The 17,278-nt window shown below is 49.0% G+C and overlaps 1 protein-coding gene across 10 annotated transcripts in view; it reads right to left on the reverse strand.

Annotated features, from left to right (window-relative positions):
* CD300LF (CD300 molecule like family member f) overlaps positions 1-14,889 on the reverse strand; it is a 103,126-nt gene extending 88,237 nt beyond the window's left edge. For 7 of the 10 annotated variants that reach the window (XM_042914624.1, XM_042914620.1, XM_042914623.1 and 4 more), the window contains exon 1: positions 13,273-14,889. In XM_042914624.1, coding sequence (XP_042770558.1) covers positions 13,273-13,553 — 281 coding nt within the window. In that variant the 5' untranslated portion in view covers positions 13,554-14,889. Of the gene's footprint in view, positions 1-181; positions 350-1,344; positions 1,458-2,942; positions 3,046-3,948; positions 4,279-9,252; positions 9,839-13,272 lie in introns of those variants that run through there. The other 3 variants (XM_042914625.1, XM_042914626.1, XM_042914627.1) reach the window with 3 other exon arrangements.
* Between the last annotated feature and the right edge of the window lie 2,389 nt (positions 14,890-17,278).

Below are 17,278 nucleotides of genomic sequence, written 5' to 3' on the forward strand. Positions count from 1 at the left end.
GGGTTACGGGGCCAAGCTTCCCTGGGCCCGCCTCTCCCAGCTTCCTCTGCAGCCCCCATGCCTACCCCCTTCCCGCCCTCCCCCCTTCTGTCTGTTTCCAGCATCCCATCCTCCCAGGCTCTGCAGCTGGGCCGTGAGCACAAGGACACGGTTTGTCTGATAGGTTTGGACAACAGCGCTCCGGGGACAATGAGGAAAGAGAGGAAGGCGCGATCTGGTGTCTCTGATCTGACCTCAGAAGCTCTCTTACCTGCCCTGGGGATGGCTCAGCAGCTAAAAGACAAAAACAATCAAAATCAGAAAGCCCGTCTCCAGACTCACAGGGCCCCCGGGTCTGGGGAAGAGAAATCTGGAAGATAAGAGGTGGATTCAGCTCCAGACTCAGAGACGTGAGACCTGGTTCCAATTCTGACTCCTCAGATGACACACTCTGTGACATTGGTCACTACCTCTCCAAGCTGCCCCTTCTCCACCTGAGAAATAAGGAGACCTCGCCAATCTTCCCCACATCGAGGAACTGTCATCAGCTGATCTGGTGGCCCTGCCAGCCCTTGGTGCCCGTGTGGTTAAGTTTCCTGCTGGACAGTTGCAGGCACATATAACTTCTGCCGGAAGTCCTGCCCGAGATGCCCCTGGGTCTCCACCATCATCCATCATTCGGAAGTCAACTCAAAGTCATGCCTGCCTTCCCAGCTACCCCGGGTGCCGAACCCCTCCCTCCCCAGCTCCATGGCCCTTGATTTAGGTCTGTCTTGTCTCCTGTGATCCACCCAATTCCGGTTAGTCTTTGAGTGGGCCAGGGGCTGCTGGGCAGCTGAGCCCATCCCTTCCTTGCATTTCCAGTTGCTTGGCTGTGCCTGGTACACGGGTGCCCCATGCAGGCTGCCCTCTGAGTGGGGTGCAGGAGCTAGGTCAGAACCTTATGGACCAGCTTTCAGTGCTGGTGGTTCCTATTTCTCTCTGCCCCTTGGCCTCTACCCCTGATTCTCCCCCCACCCCCACCCCACCCCCATTAGAGGCAACAAAGAAACAGGTTCTTTTCTCCTGGTTCTTAGTTTCAAAAGCCTAGATACTCAGGAGCACAGAAACTTAAAACTTAGGCCCCAGACATACATCTAGGAGAAAAGCAGTGCTCCCCGCCCCTCGCCTTGACTACAAGAGTCCCCAGGCTATGGCAGGAGTGGGGGGACTGGAGAGCACCCCAGGAGACCTCGGGTCCTTGTGGGTTCTGAGAGGGGAGGGGTGCATTTACCCTGAGAATGTGGAGGCAGAACCAGCCATCGGCTCCCCCCACCCCGCCCCCCGCCCAGCCCCAGCTCAGCACCAGCGGCTGAGTCTCATCACCTTTCTTCTGCTGCTTCATCATTCTCAAAGCCAAGAGTGAGGCCGCCACCAGGAGAAGCAGCAACACAGCAAAGATGAGGGGAAGCAGGATGCTGAGGTTAATGGAGTCAGCACTGGAAACAACAGAAAGACACCATGCGCCCCGGCCTGCCTCCTGCTTCTGGGCCTTGCCCCAGCTGCCTGGAAGCCAGGAAGGCCAACACCTTTTGACCTGGAGGACTGTGATTTCCAGCCTGGGAATCCCACTCCTGAGTGCCCTCAGAGATGGTAAAAAAATTTTTAAAAAAATTTAAGGAGAGGAGGGTTCCACAGGGTTTCAGTGGGTCCAGACACCTAATGGAAACTATATGGCAATGAGCTCTGGAAAGGTCTCCCTGCTTCTACGCTTGTCCTGCTGTACTGGATCAAATAGTGTCCCCCACCCCCACAATTCATGTTCATTCCCAACCTGTGAAGGTGACCTATTTGGAAATAAGATTTTTGCAGATGTAATCAAGTCTAAATGAGGTCATACTGGATTAGGATGGGCCCTCATCCAATGGCTGGTGTCCTTACAAAAGGGAAATCTAGCCACACACAGGTATGCACAGGAAGACCCTGTGACAACAGAGGCAGAAATTGGGTTAATGCTCCCACAAGCCAAGGAGCCCCCCAGATGGCTGGCAAACACCAGAAGCTGGGAGATTGGCATGGGACTGTTTCTCCCTTTGAGCCCCAAGAAGAGGCCAACCCTGAGATCAACCTTGATCTCATCCTTCTGGCCTCCAGAACAGTGGGAAAATAAATGTCTGTTGTTTCAGTGGCCCAGGATATGGTGCTTTGTCATGGCATCCTGAGCAAACTCATACAAAGACTGTCTCTTATTTGTCACTAGTCACAGAATTTGTAGAATGAATTCATTCTACATGAGTGGGGCGGGGAGAGAGAGAGGGAGGGAGGGAGAGAGAATCCCAAGCCGACACCATGCTGTCAGCTCAGAGCCCGATGCAGGGCTTGATCTCACGAACTACGGGATCATGACCTAAACAGAAACCAAGAATCAGACGCTTAACCACTCAGGCGCCCTGTTAGCTATTACTTATTAAAAGAAGGTTAGTAGAAAGAAACTTTTGAAACAGAAGGCAAATGGGAGAGAGAAAAAGAAGGGATTCCAGGCGAGAGTAGACAGATTGGAGACCTCCCATTCGGATTCTACAGGAAGGCCGGGCAAAAGGAGATCAGCCTATCTAGAAACAAGGTCAAGAGGGCATAGGAGGAATTGGAAAGAGGCCTCTCAACTTCTAGAAAGCCACTTTGGCTGCACTGGCCAGGCAGGCTACTAAGAAGCATGAGAGAGACTGTTTCTTCCTCTATAAAATGGGAACATGTGTACCTGCCTACTCCTCCTCGTGAGTAGGGTCAAAGAATTAAGAGACAATGGACAAGAAAGCCCTCTGTGAGCTGTCAGGTGCTCCTGAGATGGGACAAATCATCAATACCACTGTTCTTGCCATAACGGTAATTAGGGGAACCCTAGGACTGCAAAGCGTACCCCCCCCCCCATTGGAAGAGTTCAAACCAAGCAGACCACAGGAAACAGCACACCGGAACTGGCTTACCTGCCATCGTAGTGGTGGCTGGTCATAGTCGAGGGGCCTTTGGTCTCTGCTGGCGTTGTGGACATGTGGGCATTTGAGTTGGTGGTTGACACTGTAGTTGGTGCTAGGCATAGACCAGATTATACACTATTCAGCCTGCTAACCTGCCCACAGCCCTGCACATGGCTCTGAGCCCAGGGGGAGCCTGGAGCTCGGCCGTGGGAAGGGAAGGGCCTATAGCCTAGACCGCTCTTTTCTCCCTGACCCCTAGGATACTCAGCCTCAGAGGCAGGCAGGACTGGGTACAGGTCCAGGGAGGATGTTGAGCAGGCCCTGGAAGGATTAGAGGGGGCCTAGTGTTACCTCAGGACAAAGGCAGCTGGAATTCAGCTGGACTTTAAACATTCACACTGCCTATGACAAGGCCTTTGCCAATGCCTTCCCCAATCTTATTTATTCAAAAAGGACAGGAGCAGAATTAAACAGCTTTTTCACTGTGGAGGCCATTCTGAACCTCAGGAATCAACTACACCACCACGACTATGCTGGGGCCCTTCCCCCTGAGAGTGGCACGGAACAGAGCAAGAGAATAGCCGCTATGAAGTCCCGGCCCTAAACTCCAGAAAGAGCAGGGACTCAGGGTACCAGAAGTCCAGGGAAGCATTGGCAGGAATTGGGGTCTCTGGGTCCCCTGGAAGGAGGTCCCTTTGTCCTATGGGCTGAAACTGGGACCATCAGCTTGATCTCTGTTAGCAATAGACTCAGGCACGGAGCCGTGCAGAGAAAACACATGCCCAGACAAGCTCAATCCCATCCTGGAGGAGAAGCTGGGAGCCAAGAGAGCATCTAAGAGAAGCCCTGTCCCTCTCAACCCCAAGGGGTCAGTCGGGTTCTCAGAGAGCTCAGGACTCAACCACCCTGTGTGACAGTTCACTCTGAGTGACACTGAAGTCACTGGAGAGGAACCTTAGAGCCCAGGACAGACTGGGCCCTGAAGGCACACAGCCACACTTACACATACTCTTACCTGGGTGGACGGTCACTTTGACTTTGACCCCAAGGTCAATTCCATATCTCTCAATCCCACACCAGTAAATATTTGCATCAGTTTGCTTGAGCTTCTCCATGGTCACAGTGAAAATGAGGTTTTTCTGATTGTCCTTGATGGACACATTTTTTCTCTGTACCTCCTGCTCTGACCCATTGGTTTTAACAAGGATATGGCAGTTTCCCCAGTTGGCTCCTCGACACCACCACTTCTTGCTGTTTTTCCACTTTTGTACATAGTGACACTGCACCGTCAGTGAGCCCCCCACCAGGCCTCTGACTGCTTCTGGACCCGAGATATCAGATGAGCCTGGAAAACACAAATCCATGTGCCTGTCACCGCCCCATCTCACCTCCTGAGGAAGAGCCACAGCCTCCTGCATCACAAATGATTCCAATAAACCCAAGGACCTCATGAGTTGAATAACAGTCAAAGAAGGAATAGACCTTCCACAACACAGATCTTTGTCCTTCAAAACTCCACTGGGTCAAATCCATCATAGAAATCACCTAAGAGCACAACTACAGATCTCAAAGAATCAAAAATGTCAACACTGAGCAATGACAGCTTCCTATAGTCCACCCCACCCCCTTCCCGTGGCCAAAGTCATCTGGAGAGCAAATGACTGAACGAAAGCAAGACCCCAGTATATTTTGGCCCACTCTCCTCATGCAAGATGTGGGCTCTGTGGTTTCAGACCTTTTAATTTTTCTAGAGTAACCAGGAATCTGGATTTTATATGGAACCTCTCCATTTTAAAACACTGGCTTGGGGCGCCTGAGTGGCTCAGTCAGTTAAGCATCCGACTCTTAATTTTGGCTCAGGTCACGATTTCACAGTTACGAGTCCAAGCCCTATGTCAGGCTCTGTGCTGACAGTTCAGAGCCTGGAGCCTGCTTCAGATTCTGTGTCTCCCTCTCTTTCTGCCCCTCTCCACTCGCACTCTGTCTCTGTCTCTCTCTCAAAAATAAATACACATTACAATTTTTTTAAAAATAAAAATTGAGATATAATTCACATATCATGAATTTTACTCTTAATTTTTTTTGAGTGAAGGGGGAGAGAGAGAGAGGGAGAGAGAGAAGCAGGGCTTACCCAAAGCTGGGCTCGTGCTCACCCGACGTGGGGCTCAATCTCACAAACTGTGAAATCGTGACCTGAGCCAAAGTCAGAGACTTAACCAACTGAGCCACCCAGGCACCCTTTACTCTTAATTTTAAATCATCTACTCTGGTGTTTTGGGGATATTCACAGAGCTTTGCAACCATCACCTCTAATTCCAGAACATTTTCATCACCTCAGAAGAAACACTGTACCTGGTATTTGCTCCTTCGGTAGAACTAGTCTACGTTCTGTCTATAGACTTCTCTACTCTGAAGTCCACATTTCGTATAAATGTAGTCATACAATGTATGGCCTTTTGTGTCTGGTTTCTTTCACTTAGTGTAATGTTTTTAAGGCTCGTCCATGGTATAGCCTATGCAGGCACTTCATTCCATGGTAGGGATAGGCACACAGTGTTTGTTCATCAATTGATGACACTTGGGTTGTTTTCCCTTTTGGGCTATTATGAATAATGCTGCTGTGAACATTGATGTACTATTGGTATTTGCCTAGAGATAGGTTTTCAACTCTCTGGAGTATAATATACCATAGGAGATTTAAAAAAAAAAAAAAGTGGGGAAGGGGACAGTTTTGCACAAGTGTTGCTGGACCCTTTCACCTCTCCACATGCTCCAAGTAGGTAAAGATAGGGAGACTAAGAAGGTCAACACAAAATAGCAAATCACTTCTTAAACTAGAGGAAATTAGAAGTCTTTATAAAATCTCTGAATGAAAAGGGGAGCCTGGGTGGCTCAGTCAGTGAAACATCCAACTTCAGTTCAGGCCTTGATCTCCCGGTTCGGGGGTTTGAACCAAGCGTCAGGCTCTGTGCTGATGGCTCAGAGCCTGGATCCTGCTTCAGATCCTGTGTCTCCTCTCTCTGCCCCTACCCCGCTGGTGCTCTGACTCTCAAAAATAAATAAATGTTTTAAAAAATGTAAAAATGTCTGAATGAAAGGGGGCACTTTCTAAATTAAAAAATTAAATTTTCATCACAGAGGAGTCAGTAAATCTGACCACATATTAAAAAATGTAACACTTGGACATACCAGAAAACAGACTGAATGGAGGCAAAGAACACACTGCAAGAAATATTTGAAACAAATAATGTAGAAAAGGATTAAGTCATTTTTTTAAAAGAATATATAGGGGTGCTTGGGTGGCTCAGTCAGTTGAGCATCCAACTCTTGATTTTGACTCAGGTCATGATCCCAGGATTGTGAGTTCGAGCCCCACATCGGGCTATCTGCTGTAAGCACAGAGCCCACTCTGGATCCTCTGTCCCCCTCTGTCTCAAAAAAAAGTAAACATTATAAAAAAAATTGATAAGGGGCAAGAAAAGGCAAGTCACAAAGAGGAAATTCAAATGGATAGTAAAATTGGAAATGTTCAATTAAAATATCTAGCAAATGAAAACTTTTTTTTTTGCAAATGAAAACATCTTAAAGTGATGTCATTTTCATATAAAATCAACCAAGTTTTTGTGACTACTATGTTGCTGACATGGGTGATGTGGAATGGATATTCAGACACTCAGAGAAGCTGCTGGGAGGTATGTCACCAGTTCAACCATTACAGAAAGTAATATGGCAATTATGTAGCAAAATAATCATGCCCTTTGCTCCACTGATTATATGTCTAGGATTTGACAGAGAAGCTAACAAAAATATATGCGCCAAGGGATGCCTGGGTGGCTCAGTCAGCGGAGCATCCAACTCTTGATTTCTCCATCTCTTGATTTCAGCTCAGGTCACGATCCCAGGGTCATGGGCTTGAGCCTCACATTGGGCTTGGAGTGTACTTAAGATTCTCTCTCTCTCTCCCTCTTCCCATCTTTTCTGCTCGCTTGCTCTCTCTGTAAAATTAAATTTAAAAATTTGGGGGGCACATGGGTGGTTCAGTCGGTTAGGTGTCCGACTCTTGGTTTCAGCCTAGATCGTGAACTCGAGGTTTGTGAGTTGGAGCCCCATGTCAGACTCTGTGCTGACAGTGCAGAAGCTGCTTGGAATGTTCTCTCTCCCTGTCTCTCTGCCCCTCCCCCACTCGCTCTCTCTGTCTCTCTCTCAAAATAAATAAACTTAAAAATATTTTATTAAAAAAAGTTTTTAGATTTATGCACCAAGATTCATTACGTAATTATTTAAATAGCAAAAATAAAGGAAACAAGGTTAACATCCACCAACTGGGAAAATAAATATTCAATAACATGTAATGCAGACACTGATAATTTGCTTAGAAATACTGTTAACTGTGTGGAAAATCCTCCTACAAAATTAAAATGGATTTTTAAATCTCATATACACTATAGATGCTGGAGAGGATGTGGAGAAACGGGAACCCTCTTGCACTGTTGGTGGGAATGCAAATTGGTGCAGCCGCTCTGGAAAGCAGTGTGGAGGTTCCTCAGAAAATTAAAAATAGACCTACCCTATGACCCAGCAATAGCACTGCTAGGAATTTATCCAAGGGATACAGGAGTACTGATGCATAGGGGCACTTGTACCCCAATGTTTATAGCGGCACTCTCAACAATAGCCAAATTATGGAAAGAGCCTAAATGTCCATCAACTGATGAATGGATAAAGAAATTGTGGTTTATATACACAATGGAATACTACGTGGCAAGGAGAAAGAATGAAATATGGCCTTTTGTAGCAACGTGGATGGAACTGGAGAGTGTGATGCTAAGTGAAATAAGCCATACAGAGAAAGACAGATACCATATGGTTTCACTCTTATGTGGATCCTGAGAAACTTAACAGAAATCCATGGGGGAGGGGAAGGAAAAAAAAAAAAAAAAAGAGGTTAGAGTGGGAGAGAGCCAAAGCATAAGAGACTGTTAAAAACTGAGAACAAACTGAGGGTTGATGGGGGGGGGAGGGAGGAGAGGGTGGGTGATGGGTATTGAGGAGGGCACATTTTGGGATGAGCACTGGGTGTTGTATGGAAACCAATTTGACAATAAATTTCATATATTAAAATAAATAAATAAATAAATAAATCTCATATACAGTATAATCTCAACTAACCTTTTAAATATGCACAGAAAAAAAAGATTGAAGGGAAATAAGTTAAAATGTTAAATTAACATTGGATTGGAGAGCCTGGGTGGCTCAGTAGGTTAAGCATCCGGCTTCAACACAGATCTCGTGGTTCATGGGTTCAAGCCCCACATCGAGCTCTGTGCTGACAGCTTAGAGCCTGGAACCTGCTTTGCATTCTGTGTCTCCCTCTCTCTCTCTGCCCCTCCCCTGCTTGCCCTCTGTCTCTCTCTCAAAAAATAAATAAATATTTTTTAAAAATTAGCATTGGGTTGCCTTGGGCATTAAGATCAGGGACATAGGGTTTTTTATTTTTCCTAATTCTTCTTTTTTTTCTGTACTTCCCTAAGTATCCACAATGAGCATTTATTACTTTCAAAATGATTGGGAAAAAAATAATGCCTGGACAGGGCTGTTTCATGGCATGGTAAGCAGAATAATGGCTCCCAAAGGATGTCTACATCCTAATCTCCAGAGCCTGTAAAATATGTTCAATCTCACGTGGCAAAAGGGGACTTTGTAGATGTGGTTAAATAAAGGATCTTGTGATGGAGAGATTATACTGGAGTATCTGGGTGGGCCCAAATCATCACAAAGATCTGTATCAGAGGGGGCACCTGGGTGGCTCAGTCAGTTAAGCGTCCAACTCCAGCTCAGGTCATGATCTCGCAGTTTGTGGGCTCGAGCCTGCGTCAGGCTCTATGCTGACAGCTCGGAGCCTGGAGCCCACTGCGGATTCCCTGTCTGTCTCTGTCTCTCTCTCTCTCTCTTCCCCTGCCCCACTCATGCACGCTCTCTCTCTCTCTCGCTCTCTCTCTCTCAAAAGTAACTAAACATTAAAATTTTTTTTTTAAAAAAAAGCTCCCTATCAGAGGGAAGCAGGAGGGCCAGGGCCAGAGGAGAAGGGACATTTAAGACTGATGTGGGGCCACACACCAAAGACACAGCAGCCTCTGGAAAAGTCAAGGAATCTGATTCCCTCCCAAAGCCACCCGAAAGAATGCAGCCCCGTTGACCTTTTTAGACTCTGACTTCCAGACTCTAACACTATAAATCTGTGTTGTTTTAAGTCACTAAGTTTGCGGTAATTTATCTGGCAGCCTTAGGAAACTGATAAGGTGGCATTAGCCTATCTCACCTGAGCACTGGTGTTGGACCTGACTCTTGAACTGTCTGTTCCACTCGCTTCTTAGAACCGTCTGTCCCGGTGCCCCCTCCCCACCAACCTCGGCAGAGCTCCCGCCCTGCTGTCTGAAGCCTCCCGGCGCAGAAGGCACCCCTGAGGCCCACGGAGCAGCATCCTCAGCAGACATGGTTACTCGCAGACTAGCTGACGGGGAGTAGTCCCAGATGAGGAAGAAGCTGGGCCCCAGAGGGAAGTGACAGCTTCACCATTAGTGAGTGGCGGAACTGGACCCCTGCGCCCACACAGCACAGGACATCAGCCAGTCTCCACTCTGGGCCCCGCGCACCTGAGTCTTGTCCACTGTCTGCCACCACTCATGGCGAGGCTGAAGTTGGACAAAAGGGCTAACTTTTCTCTGAAGATATAGGGTAATTAAAAATCCCTTCCTTTCTCATACAAAGTAGTCTGCAAAGTCCAATGGGATACCTGCTTCGTAGTTGTTTCTTGTATGCCTTTAAAACAATAAACTCTTTATTTTTTTTTTAATGATTTTTTTTTTGAGAGAGAGAGAGAGAGAGAGAAAGAGAGAGAGAGCAGGGGAGGGGCAGAGAGAGGGAAACAGAGAATCCCAAGCAGGCTCCACCCTGTCAGGGCAGAGCCAGACGCAGGTTCATGAACCGCAAGATCATGACCCGAGGGGAAGTCGGATACCTAACCCACTGAGCCACCCCGGGCGCCCCAACAATAAACTCTTCAGAAATGGGAAGTGGTGAGGGGTAAAACGGTAGCTTGTTATGGCGAGTTCCGTGGGAGAGGCTGGTGAAGGGGGACAAAGCTTCACAGCGCCCACCAGGTGGCTGCTTGGCACCCAGCTGTGCCTGCAGGCTTCCAACTGCTGTTCCCACTCTGCCTTGGTCACGCGCTAATAAGCGCGTGCACGTGCGTGCACACGCGCACCAGCCCTACTCTCACATCTGCTCACCAACCTCCCCTGTTTCCAGAGGTCGGGGAGAGGAAGAAGCAGTCTTTTCTGCGCATTCGCTGCCCTGCTGATTTGCCTCCTAAGGGCGCATCCAACGTGGGCCTTCTCCATTCCTACGACCCACCCCCAGCTCTGCCTTTACCAGCCTTGTGGTCCTGGACGCGTCACGTTCCTCCCCCACGACTCTTCTGCCAGACAGAATGATAGCCTCCCAATCTGCCCCACGGCGCTGTTGTGAAGCACATGACCAAGCCACATGACCCGTCCGTTCCTCAGACCTGCCCAGGCCAGACTCAAGTCCCTGTCACAGACTTCAAGCTTGCTGTTCCCTGTGCCTGAAAAGCTGCCCCCGGATCCTTCTCGTCCCCCAGGCGTCTGCTCAGCCCTCTTTTCGCAGAGGCTCCTTGCAGCCCATCTACAGCACCACCTCCCCCCTCTCCGAGTCTCTCTGCGTCGGGTCACCTAGCTCGGCTCTCCGCTGAGCACACACCGCTTCTTGGAGGCATCATTTTCATTTCTCCAACTGATGGAACGGATGATCAAATTCGGCCATGAAAAAGAATCACAAATCACAAAGGGGCCTCCAATTGCCGTGAACACCCGTTAGAGCCTCAGATGCACACAATGCCTCAGGCTACCTGGAGATTTTCCTCGGGAGATCTACTGCTCCCGATTCTTCCCTCTGCTCCTCGACAGGTGGTTCACCTCCCATACAATTCACTCTTTTCAAGGGTACCACTCAGCGGTTCTTGGGGCATTCACAGAGCTGTGCTACCATTGCCACATCTAATTCCAGGGCATTTTTATCACCCCAAAAAGAAACCCCTTACTCTTACCACACACACGCCCTTCCTCCTCCCCCCGCCCAGCCCCTGGCAGCCACTAATCTCCTTTCTGTCTCTATGAATTTAGGTATTTTGGAAATTCCATAGGAATGGAATCATATAATATATGGCCCTTTGCATCTGGATTCTTTCACTTGGCCTGATGTTTTCAAGGTTCATCTGTGTTATAGCGTGTATCAGTATTCATTTGTTTTTATGGCCGAATAATGTTCCATTGTACGGGTATGACACGTTTTATTTATTCATCCATCAGTTGGTATACATTTAGGTCGTTTCCAGCTTTTAACGATTATGAATAATGTTGTCATGAACGTTCGCATTTGTATACACCCGGGACGGAATTGCTGGGTCATGTGGCAACCACATGTTTAACATTTTGAGGACTGTCACATTGTTTTCCAAAGTAGCTGCACCATTTTACATTCTCATGAGCAATGTATGTGCTCTCCAATTAATGTGAAGCGTCTCGAATGTTCAGTTCTATGAAAAAGAAATATGGAGGGTGGGGTACAGCAATCATATTTGCCCCCTCCATGGGATACATTCAGTCACTCAACTAATAGTTACTATTTTTCTGATCTGTAGATGGTATGGTTTCAGGCCCAAAAATCTCTGCCTTCCTGAAGTTTGTTTTCTCAAGGTGGGGGAAGGAAGAGTCAAACAGTGGAGAAAGATAATGCAAGGGAATTGCAATTTTAATGAGGTTTGTTATTAATGAAGGCTTCAGTGAGAATCAGAGACATGCAGGGTGCGAGGGACTGGAGCCTGAGGCTATCTGAGGAAGAGCATTCTGGGCAGGGAGAACCGCAAGTGCAAAGGCCCTGAGGCAACAGTGTACCTAGCACATTCAAAGAACATCTAAGAGGCCGGTGCAGCTGCAGTGGGTTGAGCCGAGGGAGCAGAGTAGAAGCAGAGATTGGAGAGGTGGGGAGGTGAGAGAACCAGGGGCTGCACCGTGTAGCTTCTGGAAGGTCTCTGTATTTTTACTCTGAGTAGGATGGAAGGTCATTGGAGGGTCTCGACCAGAGGAAAGACAGGATCTGGCTTGCATTTGCCAAGGATCATTATAGGATAGGACAGAAGAGATGTGTGACCCCGGGTTTCGCCCCAGCACCTAGAAAAGATGGAATTGCCAAACATAAAGGTGGGAGAGAAAGGAATTCGAGGGGGGAAAATATGCTCAGGTCACATTTGAAATGTCAACATCTTAGTGAAGATGTGGAATGGGCAGTTGATTAAAAGATTCTGGGGCCCAGGGTGATGTATGCTAGCAATAAAAAATTGGGCATCATCGGGGTAGAGGTGGTATTTAAGCCAAGAGAGGAGAGGGAGGGGCTCCCGAGAGAGAGGCCCAACACCGAGCCCTCTGGCCTCCAGCATTTCCATGTCAAGAAAACCCCCACCATTTTCTTTTTTTTTTTTTTTTTTTTTTTTTTAGTGTTTACTTATTTTTGAGAAGGAGAGACAGCGCTTGAGCGGGGGAGGGGCAGAGAGAGAGGGAAACACAGAATCCGAAGCCGGCTCCAGGCTCCGAGCCGTCAGCACAGAGCCCCCGATGTGGGGCTGGAACTCACAAACCATGAGGTCATGACCCGAGCCGGAGTTGGACACTTAACCGACTGAGCCACCCAGGTGCCCCCACCCTTAATTTTTAATCAAAATGTTACCCATCAATTTACAGTTTCCTTCCGCCCTCCGACTCAGCCCCTCAGTAACTTCTGCTGTTTCCTTCTACCCGAAATGCCTAGAACCACCTCTCCCTCCCTGTCTGCCCAACGCCCCGCTTTCCTTCCTCCAAAGCCCCCTCCACTCTCCCTTCTTTCCTCCCCCGTAACACATTCTCAAAAGGGAGAGTCCAGGAGCAAGCGTTCGCCGGCTCTCCCGAGCCACCAGGGCCCCTCTGCTTCTCTGGGACCAGAGGGGCCCATCAGTCTGTGCATCTGGAATTATCAGCCCCCGGGTGGTCAGGAATTATGCCTTTTCTGCCTTGTGCCGGGTTCCTTTATGAAGGCACCCTTGACATTTCCACCCTGGCAACGGTGGGCACCAAAACCCCGGGAGAGGAATAGAGCAGATGACACACACAGACTCACTGCTTGGAGAATCTCCTTAGAATGGAGCCTGCTTCTCAGCGGGACCGCTTGCTGGGCCCCCTCCTTCCCGCCCCAGAAGCTCTTCTCTAGCACAGACCCGGGCCCCGCTCACCTGCAAGCTGGAAAAGGAAGAGCAAGAACAGGAAGCCGTGCATCTTGTCTTTGCCCCGGGCCCCCCTTGGTGGAGCCAGTCAGCTCCGACTCAGCTCCCGCATCTTCCAACCCTTCTGCTTTCTCTCGTTCTTGCACTTCCTCCTTTGGCCACTTCCCACCAGTGAATAAGCAAAAAGCAGAAGGAGGTAGAACAGGTGAGATCTCAAGGCAACGAGCAATGAAACAAGTCACAGTGATCATAAGCAAGCTTTTGAGAAATACCTTCCTGTCTGCAACCATGACGGGGTCTCTAAAAAAGAGGACTCAGCCACTCCTTCTAGGCCTTGCGGAAATTTGCAGACCTGTGGACCCCACAGGTCGGGCTGGTTCTTACCCAATGCTTCTCCTCTGGCGAGAAGACTGGGCGGAGGGAACGCAGCTCCTTCCCGGAGGCCTTGGAGAGCCAAGGCTGAGGGATACAATGCCAGAAACATGGAATTTCAGATGCAGTCTTGGGAGCCCAGGAGCTCAGCTGTGGGGGAGGTTGGGCCAAAGCCCAAAAGCCAGAGGAGAAATTCTAGACCAGAGATTGGAATGAGGGGGTGGAGGGTATCAAACCCCAGACTTCAAAGAAAAGGGTTCAAAGAGTCGGGGGATGTGAGCAGGGAACTCACGGTCCGATGGGCAAGAGGGGCCTCTGTCCTCAGAACATACTGGAAACTCTCTGCTGTGCCCCAGACCACCAAGTGAGAGCTTGTGGATATTGATACCAGCCTGACCCCTCCAGACACTTGTCAGTTCTACCAGGGGCTCCTTCCTGAAGAAAGTGGCTCATTGCTCATGGCTATTACCCCCTCGCTCCGCACCCCCCACCTTACAATAACGACCTGTGGAAGTAGGAAGAAGGGCAACACCAACTTTGCCTGCCTTACTCCTTCTTCCTGACGATTTTATGTCCGTCCCCCATCCTCCCCATCAGGATCCCAGCAGGCCCTGGGGTGGAGCCCAGATGCTAGGAACCCATAGGGCCCTTTCTCGTACCCCTGCTCCCGGAGCCACTTTTGCTCTGTGTCACGCATACCCTGTGACATCTTGAGAAGCGAGGGAGTCCCAAGGAGGGACGTAAGCCCCTCTCACCCTGATCAGGAAGGAGCAGGTACACAGGAGGCTTGTTTGCGTAGAAAAATACTCCAGCTGATAAGCCGAGCTTTTCCAGGATGTGGCCAGAGACAGCCTTTCACTTTACATATCTCCAAACTAAGATCAACAATCCTGAGTGAGGGCTCGGGTCAGTCCTCTGTCCCCACTGCTCGACAAGCCCGTTCTCTGCCCAGGGCACTGTACGGTTATGCTGAGAGACATTGGCCTCTGCAAACACGGACACTATTCGTCTTCCAGGGGAAATGACTGAGGAATTAAGCAAGTTGGGCCAGTCCTGGAAAAGAGGGGGGCAGATGTTTGGAGAGTTGTGGGTAACCTTTCCCTTCTTGGGCATATTCGGTAAGGAGCGACCAGCATCTGAGGTGCTCCAAATTCTGCCTGCGGCCTGGCCCTGGCTCCTGGGCCCAGCTTACCCAAGAAGGATTTCCTTTTGCATCAAGAACAAAGGAGCGCCTGGGTGGCTCAGTCGGTTGAGCAGCCGACTTTGGCTCAGGTCATGATCTCGCGGTTTGTGGGTTAGAGTCCCGCATCAGGCTCTGTGCTGACACCTTGGAGCCCGGAGCCTGCTTCGGGTTCTGGGTCTCCCTCTCTCTCTGCCCCTCCCCCCACTCACACTCCGTCTCTCTCCCCTTCAAAAATAAATAAACATTAAAAAAAAATTTAAGAACAGAGAATTATCTGAGTGTCTCTGAGTGGTGGCAAGACTGCTCCTCTAAACAAATGTCTCTGGGGACTCCAGGACAGTCAGGCTGTTCTGGGGACCCAGCATCCTCAAAGAGATACTGGAGGCCCTAGTCCCAGCTTGGCCATTGACTTCTGCATGAGTCAGTTCCCTCCGCGGGCTTCCACGTTCCCATCTATGAAAGAAAGGATTGAGTAGATCATCTGAGGCTCCCTTGCCCTAAAAGTACCTGTGTGTGTGTGTGAGTCTGTGTGTGCGTGTGAATGCACACATGCACATGCATGAATACGAGTGCTTGTGGATGCGTGGGTGTGTGTGCATGCATGGATGAACACATGTGTGGTGCATCCGTGTTTATATGTAGGCACGTGTGGGAGCTATATATACATACATGTATTGTGCTGTTAGTGCTGCGTGTGCACACGTGTGTGTTATAGATGTGTACACACTGTGTGTGCCATGGTAACTGGTGTGAACACATGGATGCATGTGGACGCGTGTGGATGTGACGCGCGTGTATGTTGATGCCTTTTTTGGGTTCTCCGGGTTATAAGGAACAGAGATTTGCTCAAGCTATTTGTCTCAGTCACTGTGGACTCGCAAACTGCGATATTTTCAGAACCCAAACTATTCACTGGTGGAGGAGGTCCTGGACTGAAAGAACTGGTCTTGTTGGGTCTCTCCCACTCTGGATTAGAAGATCCCTGATGGGGCGCCTGGGTGGCGCAGTCGGTTAAGCGTCCGACTTCAGCCAGGTCACGATCTCGCGGTCCGTGAGTTCGAGCCCCGCATCAGGCTCTGGGCTGATGGCTCGGAGCCTGGAGCCTGTTTCCGATTCTGTGTCTCCCTCTCTCTCTCTGCCCCTCCCCCATTCATGCTCTGTCTCTCTCTCTCTCTCCCAAAAATAAATAAAAAACGTTGGAAAAAAAAAAATTAAAAAAAAAAAAAAAAAAAAAAGAAGATCCCTGAGAGCAGTATCCCCAGTGGCTAAAAGCACATTTGGCACATAATAGATGCTCAATAAATAATTGTTGGAAAACGAAGAAACAAATGAACCGTTTTCAGCACGTCGTCATTCTTACCCTGGCCCTGTAAGGTCTGCTAAGGAACTGTGGACTGTCATCAACCATAATTGTTCTCAACCACTGTTCTGAACGCTTTCAGTTCACCTGGGACCCAACCACACCTCATCTTTTGTACCCACTACGTGCTATGCTCCGTATTTTATACAGTTATCACATCAGGTCCTCACTACAAATACAGAGGAAAGGCGACGTTACTCTCATTTTTCAGATAAAGAGATCTAAGCTCAGAGAGCAAGTAACTTGTCCAAGGTCACACGCTAGTAATTGGCAAAGCCAGGATTCAACCCTGGGTCTGGCTCGTAAAGCGTGCCATCCTGCCTCCTGCTGGATGGGTTGAGAGAAGCCAGCTGCCCCTCGATCCTGTTCAGTGCTCACAATGAAGAGAGAACCTGACAACCAAGAGTTAATAAGACAGCACTTCCTTGAGCTGGTTGTCAGCAGGGTATCCGCTCCATGGTTTTTTCTAAAATAGGTTCCCCCAAAATGAAGGGATGTATTATCAGGAACTGGAACTTAATCTAACAAAGCAAGTCACTGGTAACACTGACCTTCCCAGTTTCCAGATCTAATGCCCTTTTTCTGCAGTCTATGGAATGGGAAGCAAAGTCTCCACCAAGTTCTTTTTTTTTTTTTCCCAACTTTTTTTTTTTTTTTTTAATTTATTTTTGGGACAGAGAGAGACAGAGCAAGAACAGGGGAGGGGCAGAGAGAGAGGGAGACACAGAATCGGAAACAGGCTCCAGGCTCCGAGCCATCAGCCCAGAGCCTGACGCGGGGCTCGAACTCACGGACCGCGAGATCGTGACCTGGCTGAAGTCGGACGCTCAACCGACTGCGCCACCCAGGCGCCCCTCCACCAAGTTCTTATCCAGGCACTCGGGCAGAGGCAAAGATTCTTTTTGAGAAAAACATAGGGCTCCAGAGAGGCGGTTAACCCTCTGCAAGTACGAGGTGAAGGAGCCCCATGGATTTTCAGGACAGAGCATGGGCTGCCTTACCACATGCCCCTCCGGTATCCAAGGTAATACTCGCTGAAATCCACAAACTGAAATTGCTGCCATTCAGAAACTTGATGTTTCTTTAAGCATTGCGTAGCA

Source organism: Panthera leo, chromosome E1 (genome assembly GCF_018350215.1).
Source record: "Panthera leo isolate Ple1 chromosome E1, P.leo_Ple1_pat1.1, whole genome shotgun sequence".
NCBI classification, from domain to species: domain Eukaryota; kingdom Metazoa; phylum Chordata; class Mammalia; order Carnivora; family Felidae; genus Panthera; species Panthera leo.